Source organism: Pollachius pollachius (assembly GCF_949987615.1).
Source record: "Pollachius pollachius genome assembly, chromosome: 15".
Lineage (NCBI taxonomy): Eukaryota > Metazoa > Chordata > Actinopteri > Gadiformes > Gadidae > Pollachius > Pollachius pollachius.
The window spans coordinates 16,811,988-16,827,995 of record NC_136948.1 but is presented as its reverse complement, the minus strand read 5'-3'; the positions used below and the strand labels follow the sequence as shown (position 1 = coordinate 16,827,995).

The 16,008-nt window shown below is 48.5% G+C and overlaps 1 protein-coding gene across 4 annotated transcripts in view; it reads right to left on the bottom strand.

Annotated features, from left to right (window-relative positions):
* Window positions 1-16,008, bottom strand: part of daam2 (dishevelled associated activator of morphogenesis 2) — a 76,221-nt gene that overhangs the window by 6,268 nt on the left and 53,945 nt on the right. For 3 of the 4 annotated variants that reach the window (XR_013812491.1, XM_079752916.1, XM_079752917.1), the window contains exons 7-24: window positions 15,155-15,265; window positions 14,943-15,046; window positions 14,638-14,704; window positions 14,339-14,456; window positions 13,015-13,153; window positions 10,569-10,627; window positions 10,178-10,362; window positions 9,489-9,794; window positions 8,992-9,099; window positions 7,859-7,888; window positions 6,059-6,165; window positions 5,072-5,156; window positions 4,616-4,722; window positions 4,036-4,124; window positions 1,992-2,160; window positions 1,411-1,518; window positions 1,075-1,135; window positions 528-659 (exon numbers count right to left, since the gene is read on the bottom strand). Coding sequence is in view for 3 of the 4 variants with exons in the window: in XM_079752916.1 (XP_079609042.1) it covers window positions 528-659; window positions 1,075-1,135; window positions 1,411-1,518; window positions 1,992-2,160; window positions 4,036-4,124; window positions 4,616-4,722; window positions 5,072-5,156; window positions 6,059-6,165; window positions 7,859-7,888; window positions 8,992-9,099; window positions 9,489-9,794; window positions 10,178-10,362; window positions 10,569-10,627; window positions 13,015-13,153; window positions 14,339-14,456; window positions 14,638-14,704; window positions 14,943-15,046; window positions 15,155-15,265 (2,085 nt within the window). In the remaining variant the exon portion in view is untranslated. The remainder of the gene's footprint in view (window positions 1-527; window positions 660-1,074; window positions 1,136-1,410; window positions 1,519-1,991; window positions 2,161-4,035; window positions 4,125-4,615; window positions 4,723-5,071; window positions 5,157-6,058; window positions 6,166-7,858; window positions 7,889-8,991; window positions 9,100-9,488; window positions 9,795-10,177; window positions 10,363-10,568; window positions 10,628-13,014; window positions 13,154-14,338; window positions 14,457-14,637; window positions 14,705-14,942; window positions 15,047-15,154; window positions 15,266-16,008) is intronic. The other variant, XM_079752918.1, reaches the window with a different exon arrangement.

Below are 16,008 nucleotides of genomic sequence, written 5' to 3'. Positions count from 1 at the left end.
CCAACCAATCTCTGTGGATGAGATGGGGGGATGGGTGGGATATAAATCCCTTCCCAGCTTTGGCAGCCTCTGTGCCAATAACCCTCCGTGACCTTGAACAACTATAATCCCTGTGTAATGGATGTTAGCCATGTGCGGCGAGCGATACACAAACTTATGGAAACACACACACACACACACACATGTTGCCATGGAGACCCTGGGTGGGTGGCTGTGGTTGACTCATGCTCATCCTCAAGTGGGTCAAAGCCAACAGAAGACTCAGTGCAGGGGAAAACCCTGCGCCTCTGCTCTGTTCACGGAGGAGGACGGGGGAGAGCTAAGCCAACCGCTTGGGTTATGTTCTGAAAACACTGGAACTGAAGCTTCGCTGGGATATTCCCTCCAAGGGTATGTTAGCCTTTGGCACACACACACGCCCACCCGTAATGGGATGGGCGAAAAAAAAAGGAAGGAGCCAAAGGTTAATATACCCTGAGGTACCATGAGGGTATACCTATGGCTGCCCTGGGGGGGGGGGGAATTACCTTGTCCTTGGCCTCACTCAGCTGATCCTCCAGTTCAGAGAAGCTGAAGCCTGCAACGGTGATGAAGTCCCCGATCACGGCCACAAACTTGTCGCCCCGCTCCTGCGTCCTGCTCTGCTGGTACTGCAACTCCTGCAACCGGGGGGGGGGGGTAGAGGAAAAGGGGTTGAGAATCTGATAGAAAGTGATATTCAAAAATAATGCAAACACGGTTCCTTACATAAACTAAAGTAGCTGTTAACGGCCGCGACATACTTCACGTTCATTACTTTATCTCAAATGCGGTTTCCCACAACGCAACGCATGACGGCCAAACAATTCTTTACGCGGTTTGGTTTCGCTTCCGACACAACGTGGAGTTGAGCACCGAGTCCGTCGCTTCGTTGCGGGAGTCAACTCATTTGTGCGTGGTTAGCAACCGGGTGCGTCCCGTTTAACACAACGGCGGTCACCCCCCCAAAACCGGGCTCCGGGAGAGCGTTCCTAATGGAACACGCCCATCCGTAGCATGGGAGCCGACTACAGCGCCCAGAGGAACGCCACTCACCGCCTCCAGAGCCCTCAGTCCAGTCTTGATGTTGTGCACCTCCTTCTCCAGCTCTGCCATACTGGGGGGAGGGGGGGGGGGGAGAGACATGTAAGAACCTCTCTTTACATGATGGTATCAACTGTTTTAGCTGTAGACCTTTGGATTTGGTTTCAGCAGTTTATTTTACTGACTTACTATTCATTCAATCATTTCAGTAGTTTCTATTCAGCAATTGTTAAAAATAGATTATTATGTATATGATATGATTATTAATCCTATTTTTTTAATTTAACACATGCATTCCCCAGTGGGAATATCGCACGCACGCACACACATTGTGGGGCTGGTACTCACTTGACTTTGGCCGCCTCCTGTATACTGCCCAGGTCCTGCTGGATTTGCAGCGTGTCGGGGTAGTTCTTCTCGAAGATCATGATCAGGTAGTGCAGCATGGTGATGTTTCTGGCAGACACACGGCATGGTCAACCCACTTGTGTAGACACAGGTCTGTGGCATTAGTCAAGCCTATTGCTATGGACGTGTATCACAGCTTCAAAGGGGCTTTACCAGAGCAACTTAGACAAAAAATAACTGTGAAAGCTAAAGAAGATTATGAGGGCATCTTTTCATTCCTTAAGAAAAAGGAAAAACCGCTAAAAACTGCCACAACTACTATAAAGTTATTCAGTAGAGAGCATATACTGTATCTATCAAGACAACATTACAGTTTGATTATCTATGCCACTGCATTTCTATACTTTATACTGCAACCGACATCTCTAGAAGGGAAGAAGCAGGAACCAGAACTGCCTGGATGGAGAACTTCCAAGTGCTTGACTTCCAAGCGACACCAGTGGAGCAGCAACCAACTCACCATCCAGGAGTTTTAACTTGGAAGGCCTCACTTTTCATTTGCTGGAGCGAGCGCCACCTACCGGTCTATGCTGGACTTGGTGTCGGCGATCTTGTTGAGGCTGGACACCTTGAAGCCGTAGGCGTTGCCGCGCTGGCCCTTGTTCATGAAGTTGCCGAAGGCCAGCACCACCTCCAGGACCTGGGTGAGGCGCTTGCTCCGCACCACCTCCTTGGAGGCGCTGAGGATGGCTGGCCGAGGAGATGGAGAACAGGAAGGTTTATCATTAGTTTTAATGGTTATCTGACGGAAGGAACCCAACCTAATGTGGGGAACCAGTGCCAACCAGGGACTTAGTTGGTCCATTTGTCTTCAGAAATATTGATCCTCATAAATGGCCAACAAAAGGTGTCCAGAACCTCTTGCTCTTCTACCTGAAGACGATGGCTGAAGATGGACTCACAGTAAGAACTCTATACCATTCATACACGACATGTACAAAGGAGAAACTAGCCAGCTTGAACTGATCTGTTGTATTTAACTTAATGTGGCCTTTTTCTTTCCAACTGAACGCTGGCTAACATATGTTGTATGCTAAAGCCTGAGGTACCTTAGGAGGAAGTCTTGGCCAACAAAGAAAGCTATAATTCAACTCATCAAGTGCTTCCATTGGTCTATTACCCAGAAGTCCCCTCTGTCTAACCCCCACCCCCCCCCCATATGAACTGTATTGGCTGAGGAGCAGGTGCTTTCCACTCCCATGCTGGACCGCCACGTGTGAACCAGAGAACAAGAAACAGAACCCATATTGTTGCAGTTATGACTCTTCCTGCCATTACACAACATGGAACTCTCTCTATCCCCCTCTCTCTCCGTCTGTGTGTATGCATGTGTGTCTCTCTATCCCCCTCTCTCTCCGTCTGTGTGTATGCATGTGTGTCTCTGTTTCTCCCTCTCTGGACGGAGCGTCCCTGTTTTGGCTCTGTGCAGCGTCTGTTCTGTTGTGCCGCCATTGAACCAACTGGGTGGTCCTGGGAAATGGAGTCTTTCCTTGTGTTTCCATCGGTATATCACAGAGAACCGATGAAGACATTGAAGCACTGAAATTGATGAGCAGGCTTAATATTGAAATACAAATACACCACAATGTGGTATATTAGAAGCCTTGCACCAATACCCAAACACCATGCTATATTTCCTTGCTCTGATGACTTCAACTTGAAACCTCTTTCCACTCCAGGGATCTTTTATCTTTGACAGAGACAGATCTCTTTTAAACCAAGCATCAAATTATTCACAGATTATTTATTTAGTATGCAATATACTTTAGTGTACCCTTAGTTGTAATGTTATTCATCTGATAAAAACCTTTCTGTTTTCTTATGCTACAGTATCCAACAGAGGCATACAGCAACAAAGAGCTATAGTGTAGTAAAGAAGTGTAACAGCACTCCTCTCAGAGACGGGAATGAGTTCCAGTAAATTCTACCAACGGCATGGTATTGGTTGATTATTAAATGAAAGCGCACAGAAAACACACACACACACACACACACACTTTGGCTTCCCCTAGAATACTTTCCCTTGCTCTTTGATGCATCAAGCTGGAGTCTTTACGAGAGTGACTCTCTTCTCACAACATGTGCCAGTTTTCCAAAACAGCTTCCCTGGTAACCTAGCGGTATATTTAAGCTAGGAAAAAGGAACAACTGCAGCATACAGTAAACCAACCACACACACACACACACACACACACACACACAGTGTGTCTTCCCCGCATATAACAATTCCCACCCACACACAACTAACATTTGGTTAGAATTTTCAATGGGACCTTTGTAGACAAACCAATATTTAATTTGCTTGTTATGTTGTCCCTCTGAGTGTGTATTTCTATTCAAAGCCATCGTAATCTGACCACCTAGATGCACATTCTAGGAATTAAATAGCATCCTCTTACCCTTTATATGAACATAGTAAGGAACATAAAAAGTATTTTGAACAACCTATTTTCACCAATACTACAATTGGGTTCATTTCTGAACTTCTAATGACACATTAATGTAAATTGTGGCTTGTGGATTGGTGAGACTCTTGTGGCTCGTCTGTGAGCTGTTTCTCCTCACCTTCAACCTTGGGCTTGGTTTCTGCCAGTCTCTCAGCAAACTTCTTTTTGAAGAACAGCGCCTGCATTCTCTGCTGGTAGTGGTCAATCCTGAGGGAGCCATAGAAACAGCATGTGAGAGAGGAAACATAAACCATTGGGTAGGCCTTAACAACACCCATCCATCATTACTTTCACCCTGTCCTTAACACACAGCAAGGTTTGCTTCCATTTGTTTTGCATTGATATGCATATCCTGCGTTACCAACCGGCAGCTTAAATGTAATGATCATGCAATATTTGATGTCATAGCATCTTTATTTCGCAGGCTCACCTCTGACACAAAGACACTAATTGCAACACGGATAGCAAGAGCTCAACCCCAAGAGGGTGGCGTGGGGGTGGGGAGGGCCTTATAATACATAGCGTAAACCAAGAGTTCAAACCGTTCTTTAGTACTAACATGGAGATTGTACATTCGCGCGGTTCTCGAGATAAGCTCTTAAGGTTTATAAGCTTGCTTCCCATCTGGATCCCCCCCCCCCCCAGAACCCTTCCATGCCGAGCGTGTTTCAAAGGAGCGGGGCGGCGCTGTGGGTTACCGGCTCATCTCGTAGAGGAAGCGGTCGGCGCGGGCCATGCGCTCCAGCTCGTGTTTGTGTTCCTCCAGCAGGTCGATGTCACTCTTCTCTGGGATGAACTTCAACAACTGCCAGGGGACGGGGGAAGAACCGGAGAACAGGGGTGAACAATCAATACGAGAAAAAATAAAAGCTGCAAATATACCTTGGCAAAGTTGTCCAAATATTGACGGGACACTAGTCTACACCAGTTTAACATTTTCCAATCAATATATGAACTGTTCAAATATTAAACTCAAAGTATTAAAACAAATGTAAAAATCGGCCTACTCTTAGGATGACTGGTTTCCGACTACAATCCTCTGATTGACAAGTGCAAAACACTTTCTAGATGCTAGTTAATCCCAATCCAAACATTGGCGCATTTGGATGACTATGTTTTGAATGGATTGGCCTGCAATGCATCGTTGCCCTTACCTGCTCCAGCATGTCTTTGGCTAGCTCCTCCCTCTCGTCCATCTCCAGGATGGCCCTCCTGATCTCTTCATTGCTCATTTTTAACCTGCAGGACAACAATCACACATTGCTGCACTACGTGGTATTGTCCCGAACAGCTTATTCGGGAAAAATGTGTTCAATGAATATTGATCCATCTGTTCAGAAACTCCATTGTGTGGGTCTCATGTAATTCTTTCGTAAAATGAACCCATACACCCTGAACACAAACACCCCCCCGCCCCTCCGTGGCCAATAGTGCACTTATAGCTCTCTCACTTGTGCTCGACCTAGCGTGCAAGGAGCAGATGTGGTTAGTGCTATCTGATCAATGGTTAGGGGGGGCGAGTTGGGATCAATAATGTGCTCAACCGGCCCAACAGAGCCCACAGGCACATGGCCGTCCCCGTGAGGCCCTGTTCCAGTGCCCCGGGGATCGGTCATCCTTTGAAAATGACCTCAGCAAGGCTGACCCCCATGCTGGTGTGTTTTTGTCAGTTCTGAACCCCGAAAACCTGATAGATCCGTTAATGGCACCACAAGATGGAGGGGGGGGGGGGGGGGTGCACATTGATTGGAGTTAAGGTCTAGTGTGTCACTGACCACTTGCTGGGGGGCCGGGATCAATTTAGGTGTCACGTTATGGATGAGAAGTGGGGAGCAGAAGTGTCCTAACACTGCGCTTTGTTCCTAGCCCACTTTACCAAAATTGAATCAATGAGAGGTAATTCAATTACTTCAACAGATGTCCTGAAGGGAAACTTTGGTTCACTTCCTGTTCCTGAGCATGTCCATACATGGTCTCAACACCCAAACACACAAAACGACATGCATGACGTGGTCTTCATGCTTGCGATTACACCTCCTTTTGTTTGTGTACAAAACCCTCGACCAGAGATGTTCTAGGACGCGTGCGAGCCCTCGTACACGGATGTTCAGAAGGCAGCAGCGACGTTCGAGACCACGTACTTTGATAGCAGGATGACGCAGTTCTGTGCGCGACGGCCATCGATGACCGACAGCTCTTTGACCTTCCTCGTGCTCACGTACAGGTCGTCCATAGAACCCGTTTCTTTCTGCACAGAGACAAAAAAAATAAAAATAAACACAACAAAGAAAGCATGTTCGATTTCGGAAAAACAGCGACATTTTTTTCTCCTTTACCTCCCCCCGACACACTAGTACTGAGTTGTTAAGGTTTAGCTGCGGTGCCTCAGATCTGACCGGCTGCACTAGACGTCACACTCCGGTTTGGAGCGACGAGACCGCAGGACACGACCACATCTAAAGGCCGTGGAGAGGAGCCGTTATGGAACCCATCACTCTGGGGCTGTTTTAATAAAGCTAACCAATGGAAACCCGATGATCGGCAGCGTGATTAAGTGCCGGGCAACATGTTGCCAAATCATCCGTCAAGAGTGAAAACGCTGGGCCGCCACGAGTTGAAATAGAAGCTCTGGCCAAGTCCTACTGCATGTATCAGGTGTTACGCGGCGTTTATGAGAGAGCGAGCAAGAATGAGAGAGAGAGCTAAAAAGGCGAGTGTAGCCATGAATTCTGTAGACCGAATCATGCACGGCATATAAAAACATTCTGAAAATGTCGTGAAAAGACTCGGCCGCCATTGGTCCGTTGGGCAAGGCGCAGCAAATCCAGCGGCAGTCTTAGGAGCCGATTGGTTTTGGCGAGTAAACTCTGGGCGCATGCACTCCTATAAACCTCTCTGCAGAACAGGAAATAAAACCTCAGTTGAGGCCTACGAGATATTTTGCAAAGCTCCACACAAATCTTGATTTAGAAAATAATATATATAAATACCCCCCCCCACACACACACACACGTAAAGAGTACTTCTGTCTGGGACTTGAATGTAAAAATATGGAACTACATTTGGAGTCTACGTGAAATAGCAAATGCTATTCGTAGCCTCATCTGGTTTCCTGCCCGCTGCGGTAGCTGTGCATGGTGTGTGTGTAAAACAGATGCTGCTTGTAAAGACAGGCTCTTTTCAAGGGCCCATGTTGCCCTCTGTGACCGACAAGACCCATGGAGGTCGGCACTGGAGCAAGGCCCCCGGGGGCCAACTGCCAAAGACATGTATTTTTTACACATGCACCAGGGCGTCTCTGATGGACTACGGTTCACTCATAGGTATCCATGTAATTGGCGTGTCAGTTTTTCTTCATCTGTGAATCTGTAACTTTAATTCTGCCGACACAAAGGGGTTCCAATACGGGGTCACAATAAAACATCAGGACCGAGGCGGTGGTACGGTTACGGGGACGAGGGCACTGGCACAATGACAGAACCGATGCTGACGTGTAGAATTAGTCGGACGACGTTAGTAAACCTGCCACTGTTAACCCCCCCCCCCCCTCAATTGAGATCAGATATACTTTAGTACACCCAGACTTTACTTTGTACTTTATTAATCCAGTACTTCCTTAATCCAGAACAGAGGCGTCATATCCCTTTCTGGGTTGAGGCTCATAAAAGCCAAGGCCACTTTTGCTTTTATGGACCTCGTGAAATGAGTAGAAAACATAAGCAGAGGAACACCAAACGCAACAGACACACACACACACACACACACACACACACACACACACACACACACACAAACAAAACATTCACAGATACTTTCGGCACAGATACTTTGCCCCCCCGTCCCCCTTCCCCTTTATGTCGACGGTCTGACGAATCGCAGGAGAGAATGGGAGGCGCAGGGGGGGCGGCGGTGTATAAATGCTGCGGAAGCCCTGTACTCACCTGTTTGAAGGATTGGTTAGTGAGCAGCTCCTGTTCAGCAGGTGGAGCAGTGCAGCGAGAGAGGGAGAAACAAAGCCCAAACAGTGAGTGGGACCAGCGTGCGACAGGTCAACGGTTCAGGACTGAGGTGGTGTCGGCACAAGCAGGAGTTAGGAACTCAAACAATAAGCAAGAGCATCAAGGGAAAGGAATTGTACTGAAAAGGATCTCACTGTTGGCGCATTGTACACATCGAAGAACATATGGTCTACAATGATCAGGGTTATCCTACAGGGATCTAGTAAAAACAAAAAGAGGTTCTCTGTCCAATAAAGGGCCATGCAGGCAATTATACAAATCGTTGACTGACATATTTGACTATCATCTGATTCTATTGCCGATTGGAGCAGAGCTGTCATTGTAGCCGTGGGGATGCCCTGGGTTTCACGGAGGCAACATTACTACAAAACCTCCCTGCGGCACTGCTAAAGAGACCAGTAAAAACACCCCCTCTTTGAACACATATCAACTGTAATCAACAGCCACGGCACCCCATTTATTTAACTACAAAGTCCTGGGGGAAACAGCACTGCCTTCCATGTGGCTGGTACCGTAGGAGTAGAAGGCTTGTAACCATTTTGTAATGTTTCCACAGGGAGATATGTATTGCCCTCCCATCGCGCCTGTAGCACACTCCGTATCAATGCTGATTAATGGAAACCATATTTGTGATGAATCAGCCGCTTCTACTCCATTATCAGAATAAGACGGCTCGAGCTGAAGGAAACCCTGTAGCGTCCCTGTAATGCATTATGGGCAATTTTGAAAACCATAGTAAATTAAACTACTGGGTAATGTTGTTGGTTGGATGGCTTTGTGCATTACTTTAATCAACATAGATCCCTACTCCATCTTCATGCAAACAGAGCAGAGCCCAGGCCTTTATGGCACACGTGCAAAAGCACATCCCCAATCAATCTATTTCAAAAGATAATCGATTACTGCAATCAATAATACACAAAACCCTCTGCCCTAACCCATACCCTCCCTCCCCCTCCATACCATTAACACAACAACAACGTTAATTAACACAAGTGCAGTACAACATGTCCGTCCTGCCCACAATGCAAGCATGGGGAAAGCAAGGAGCGAACCTGCTGTCTCTGGTACGCTGAGAACATCTTCTCAATGTCCTTGAGGTCCAGGATCTGGAAAGCCCGCAGGTCATCGATGTCGTGCCAGATGGTACCCGTGATCTTGTTCTGGGAACATAAGGCAAAGAATTGAAGTGAAGAATAAATTCAGGATTTGAATCCCATGCCGTGTCGGCACATGAGATTAGTTAAGAACTATGCCTGGAAGACGTTTTAAGAAAAATGGGCTGATCAGGTTCATAAATAATGAAAGGATGGTGATCATTCATGTTATCTTCCTATTATTGCATTAATAGATAGTTTAACCTTTTGAAAGAAACCTACAGTTTATGAATAGGTTATTATGAATTCAGAGAGACTTTGAAGTGCATTTTATGCCATGTCACAATGGTGGGTCTTTCTACCATTGCCGCTATTTTAGGAAACCGCAACACGCATACTTTTAATCTAAGACCCGTGCAAAATACATGCAGTGCTTGGAATCCGGGCTACGATACCTCTCCCAGCTTGGCCCAGTTGAAGGACTTGAGGGGATGGGAGGGCTGGGGGATGGACTTGGAGCGCTGGCTGCTCGTCAAGCCGAAGGAGGGCGGAGCCGGAGGGGGCGGGGCTCCAAAGAGAGGCGGGCCTCCGGGCGGAGGTGGCGGGCCTCCGGGCGGAGGTGGCGGCGGAGGAGGCGGGCAGCCGAAGGGGAGCAGAGGAGGAGGAGGAGGCGGAGGGAAGCCGCCCATCATGGGGGGCGGAGGCGGAGCCACGGGGGCCCCGGGAGGCGCGGGAGCGGCCGGGAACGCCACGTTCCCCCCCTTTTGAGAGAGACGACAAGAGAGGTGCAATTCAAATCGAATTAGAACATATAAGAAATCCGATCAACATTTCAAAATGGGCATCCCACGTTGCGACGTTGGTTATGCAAACTTCCCGCCGATTTGTAACCATTGTTTATCTTTAACAGGAATAAACCTTTGGTCAGGCCAGCATCGTGAGGCAGGGCTACTTGACCGGTGGTTGATCATTTCAAACCGGTGCCGTCGCTATCCGACACGATAGGTGCATTATCCTTGAGGTCTTTCACTCTGGGCTTAGGGCCCAGGATCAAACACTCCCATCCCCGCAGGACAATAACAATCGACTCCCAATCACGAGATTGCTTTTGCTCCAACGTTCAAAGTATCAACGCGAGTCTCACTGCAAAGTCGTGGATCCGCGACGACAGGTCCTGGACGTGCTCGCGGGCCGAGCGCAGCTCCTCGCCCTCGCGCTGCAGCTTGTCCTTCATCTTGTTGAGGGTCTTCATCATGTCCTCCTTCTCCGAGGTCTTGGTCTCGCACTCTCGCTCCTTGCGCTCCAGTTTAGCCATCAGCTCTGCGTGATCTATAAAAAAAGGAAAGATCTTTTAAAAGATGTATAGCAGCAGCAGATTGCGGCTAGAATGTGTATTTGAGAAGGTCATTGTGATACAGAGTGTGATAATACACTTGACTGGGTTTGACCTCAAGCGGATCGGGTGTTTAGCACATGGTGAGGTGCAGTTCCTTCATGGAGCACCAGGGCGCAGTGTTACCAACAAGCAGCCTCACCTTTCCTGAATTTCTCCGCCTGCTCTCGCCACTGCTTCACCTCATTCTCGTTGACCAGCCTGCAGGAAGAGAACAGGAAACGACACAAGCATGAAGCTGAACCTGTAGATTTACAAGACACTGCACGGGCCTCGCTCATTCAAGAGCACTTAGGAAGCAAGCGGGGTGGGGTTGGGATCTGTTGCAGTCTTACGAGGAGCCGGGCTCAAACATTTAATGAAATTCAGCTTTGTATGGTTTGGCAATTATTCTTTTACTGGGAATCATGGTCGATTTACCAAATATGCGCATGAAATTCGGAATGCTTGCCAGTTCGGAACCACATAAGCTGCATAGCATAAGCTTTATGGTTTCAAGTTATATCCATGGTTATGGAAAGCTCCAGACGGTGGGTCTGCATAGGTTTTTAGTGGATTGTTTTGACATGAAGTTGAGTTGACCGGTCACATTAATGATGCCAGAGAGAGACCTTGTGCTTTAGGTTATAAGTTGAATCGGATGGAAAGTATTTAGAGGTTATGAGATGGGAATAGAGATTGAGACATGACACCTGGAGCCTCGAAGGTGGCCGTGGCTAGATCTGAGAGAATAAGAAAACAGGAGAATAATGACGCTACAGGCTGCAGCGGGAGGCACAGAGAGCAGGCAGGACAAACCAAGGACTTGTAGTACAGCAGGTCACTTTTCACTGGTGACTAGAATTAAAAACACAAAACACTTTCTTCATCAAGTGCTTGTGTTCTTAACCAAACAAAAAACTAGTGGACTTTATAATCACGGGAACGTCTTCTGCTGCTCAAGAAAATTAAAAATGTATTAAAAATAACGGCCTTTATTTTGTCAGACATTTCCACGACAATAAATATCTTTTGCGTGTTTTTTTTTTACTTCAGGAAGAGTGTTACATTTCTGGTCAGGCGCGCAAGCGAGCGGTCAGAGCCGTCGCCACACCAACCGCCGCTGATTAACAACCAGGTCCTCTGTTTGCCTAACCTGCCACACACACACACACACACACACACACACACACACTTACCCTCGGCAAGCAGCCAATATAATGGACCGAATATACATCCCGTACAGAAGGATAATTAGCCCTCCCTTTCTGGACACACCGCAAGTCTAACCCAGACTCAGACTGGACTGTGAGACTGGCCCGGCCCTAATGGCCTCCAGGTTGACAATGATAGAGAGGTACTGGTCGCCTTCACCAGACCTGCTCCCTTTCTGCAGCTAAACAGAACTACACTAAAGTGTGCTGCCGATGGTGTAAAACAGCAGCTGTGGAGCCAAAGAGGGTGATGGGCGGGTGAGGGGGTAGGGGTGTATTACATTGTCCAAGTCCCCCCACTGCTGCACATTCACTGGCGAGACTAAACAAGGGAATGAGTGATCGAGCCCACACGCTCGCCAGACAAACTGGACTAGGGGAAGACCCAGAGTGAAGAGCCAGATGAAGTAGACGAGAGGTTGTAACAATTAAGTGTGTGTGCGCACGTGTGTGCACGCGCGCGCGCACGTGCGTGCGTGCCTGCGTGCGTGCTCCACGGGAGGAAGATTCATCACAAATACAGCGAAGTGAAGAAATGTAAGTAAATTATTAATTTGGAGGGAGGACAGGCCAGGCCATTGTAAACTCCCAGTGATATGCAGAGGGCTGCTTTTATGCTTTGGAAAGGAAATGTTTTTCAGAGTCATCTTTTTATTGCCAAGCCACTGCTTCGCAGCACCTGAGCGGGGCCAGACGTGGCCGGCCTGCCGGGGCCTAATGGGATTAGGGCTGTTTCTCTTTGATCTCGGGCTTCCGCTTTCATGCCCCTGGGAGCCAATGGAGCGCCGCTCCCTTCGACCTCGCTGCCGCGCCGCCTTCCCCTCCGTCGTCCAATCAAATCCCAAAGCCGCGCTGCAGGGCGGCACGAGGGAGGAACGCAGAAGCCGCGGCTTGGCACACAACTATTTCTGTTTGTGTTGTATTCACGGCGAGGAATCATTTATAGACGCGGTCACCCGTTTATTGCATATTCTACTGCTTGTTTGGCTTGGCAGTGAGGCTCTAGTTTTGGGGCAAATTTAGGGCTCGTCGTCTTAAGTGTCTTTTTGCTGAGGAATGAAACCCAACTTGCGGTTACATCATACAGCTTCTTGCTGGTGAGGCTGTGAGAGCGCACTAGGAAACTGGGAACCTTCCGGAGACGCGAGCCAACACACAAACCAAGAGGGGAAGAAGAGAAAATCCTCTTGGACCCCCACTCAGACAACATGGAAATAGACAGAAGGATGGGGACGCGTGTCGCCCAGTACCTGTGTGTGTGTGTGTGTGTGTGTGTGTGTGTGTGTGTGTGTGTACGTGTGTGTGTGTGTGTATGTGTGTGTGTGTGTGCGCGCAAGGGTTTGTGTGTGCGTGCAAGGCTGTGTGCGTGTGCGTTCCAGGTGCAGGGAGGCCTACATGCGGATGATGTTTTTGACGCTGAAGTTCTCCAGCGGCGCGGCGTCCGGGTCCTCTCCCTTGTCGTCCTGTAAGACGATCTGCTGGAGGATACGGTCCAGGAGCTGCCAGTGCTGCAGGCTGCCTCCGCCCCGCTTATCTGGGTGGAGGGAGAGGAGAGAGGCAGAGACACAGAGGGACAGAGGCACATTGAGAGAGAGAGAGAGAGAGACAGAGAGAGAGGCAGAGACACAGACGGACAGAGGCACATTGAGAGACAGAGAGAGAGAGACAGAGAGAGAGGCAGAGACACAGAGGGACAGAGGCACATTGAGAGACAGAGAGAGAGACAGAGAGAGAGACAGAGAGAGAGGCAGAGGGACAGAGGCACATTGAGAGACAGAGAGAGAGAGACAGAGAGAGAGGCAGAGACACAGAGGGACAGAGGCACATTGAGAGACAGAGAGAGAGAGACAGAGAGAGAGACAGAGACACAGAGGGACAGAGGCACATTGAGAGACAGAGAGAGAGAGACAGAGAGAGAGACAGAGACACAGAGGGACAGAGGCACATTGAGAGACAGAGAGAGAGAGACAGAGAGAGAGACAGAGAGAGAGGCAGAGACACAGAGGGACAGAGGCACATTGAGAGACAGAGAGAGAGAGGCAGAGACACAGAGGGACAGAGGCACATTGAGAGACAGAGAGAGAGGCAGAGACACAGAGGGACAGAGGCACATTGAGAGACAGAGAGCGAGACAGAGAGAGAGACAGAGAGAGAGGCAGAGACACAGAGGGACAGAGGCACATTAAAGACAGAGAAAGAGACACATAGAAAGACAGAGAGAGAGACACATTGAGAGACAGAGAGAGAGACAGAGAAAGAGAGAGAGACACATTGAGAGACAGAGAAAGAGAGAGACACATAGAGAGCCAGAGAGAGTGAGAAAGAGAAAGAGAAAGGGAGAGAGAGAGCCAGAGAGCCAGAGAGAGAGGGGCAGAGCAAGAGAGCGAGAGGCAGAGAGAGACATGTTCTCAATTACAACTCTCAAAATGAAAGCACATGGTGCCGTTTACAAGCCCGACTGTATCGCAACCATCAACCTTTATCAGAAGTTTCCTACGCCTCACCTCAAAGATGGTTGCTTCTATCCCTCACCGTATGATTTATACTGTTAACAATAATAATAAAAATAATATTATTAATAATAATAATGTTTAAACCGACATCAAATGCCAGGTAGTGTAAGAGAAGTGCGCCTCTGGGAGAATAATAACTCCTGGCCGATGTGTGATTTTCTGTGACTCTGGGAAGGCGATATGCTGGGACCTATGGGTGTACTCACAGGGCATCTGCAGGCAGTGTTGGAGTATGGAGATGAGGTATGGGTAGGCCTCTGTGTGGTTCAGCTTTTTCTTGATCAGCTCAAACATGGCGCCAGCACTCTTTGTGTCCACGTGGGTCTGCAGGTAAAGAACCCAAAGACGACGAGGATGATCATGAGGATTTTAGTTTACTCTGTGACCGTCAACTATGTGTCGTGCTGCTTAACAGGCACTTAAACAGGACTGTCACAGTCAACACAACACATTTGTAGAACTACTACTACTAGTGAGTACAAGATGAATAGATGAATGAACTCACCAGATCGAAACGTTTGGCCAGTTCAGAGTCGTCTTCGTTACGCACCATCTCAAAGAAGTCCAAATGTCTATGGGGAGCGAGAGACAGGCCGACACACAGAGAGAGAGAGAGAGACAGAGAGACAGAAAGACAGAGAGAGAGAAAGACCAAACGATAGAGACAGCCAAAACAGAGACAAAAATTCACCCACAAAGAATAAAAACAGATTACAACAGAGCCTGCAAGTTCCTAACCATCCACTCACGTATAAACCCTTCAAACTAAACGCCTCATTGTCATTGGTTGAGCGATGGTCGGACACGCACCTGTCCAGGGTGGCGTTATCGTGGGCCCGGAGCTTGTCGATGACGGGCTGGATGCCCAGCATGAGGAACTCATACCGCAGATGCAGACGAAACTCCAAGTTGTCCTGATGGAGAGGATGGGGGGGGGGGGTGTTGAATACGAAGCCCAACATTTTGGGTATTCCCAACATGTTGGCCTGACAGGAAGGAGTGAGAATGACAGCGGCTCTGACCTCCCCTGCTCCGGCGTTCAGCACGGCGTTGATGAAGGACATGATGGCCGTCTTCAGGTTGACCTCGTCTTTGTAGCGACCGGTGCTCTTGTCCAACTCGTTCAGCAGCGTCTACACACACATGCACACACGCACAAACACACACACACACAGAGACACATGTAAGACATTAGTTTTACATGTTTTGCTTATGGCAAAAGGAGCACCCATCTAAAAAGGTGAGCTCATTCAACACTGAGTTACAAAAGGATATTCTGACTCGTAAAATTTAACCAGGCCATTGCTCAAACCCTCTAGTGTCTAGTGGGGGGGGCTGTTCACCCTCCAACATAGTTTCACACCCTAAAAGCATTACAAAAACAGCCAAAAAAGGGTTAGGGTAACAACATTGGTTGAAATCACCCTGTGGTGTTTGTTTAACCTAGGGTGCCTCGATTTACTGTGCCCTCGGTGCCACTAAGTTCTTTCTTGTTGACACAGTCATGCTGGGTTACCATTATGACCCCTGCCCCCCCCCCCCACCAATCTCATGCTAACTGCCCATGGTTGCTTTTAGCGCAATGCTTTATACCTCCACCACACGTCCCCAGTGTGGGTGGCTAAGTGTTGCGCTGACCCTGTGCGCTAAAGTGCACATCTGAGCATTGCCGGGCGCCGGGTCCCTTGAGTCATCAAAACAGGCGCGCCATGACTTATCCTCCCCCGACAGAACAACCCAGTCGGCCCTCATTAACCCGAGACCTCGCATGACTCACGTCTTCACCAATGGCATCCCAAGTATTTGGGTTCCATAAGTAATAAAATAAGAAAAAACAACATACCACATTTAGCGTAGCACATATACTTCCCAAGCC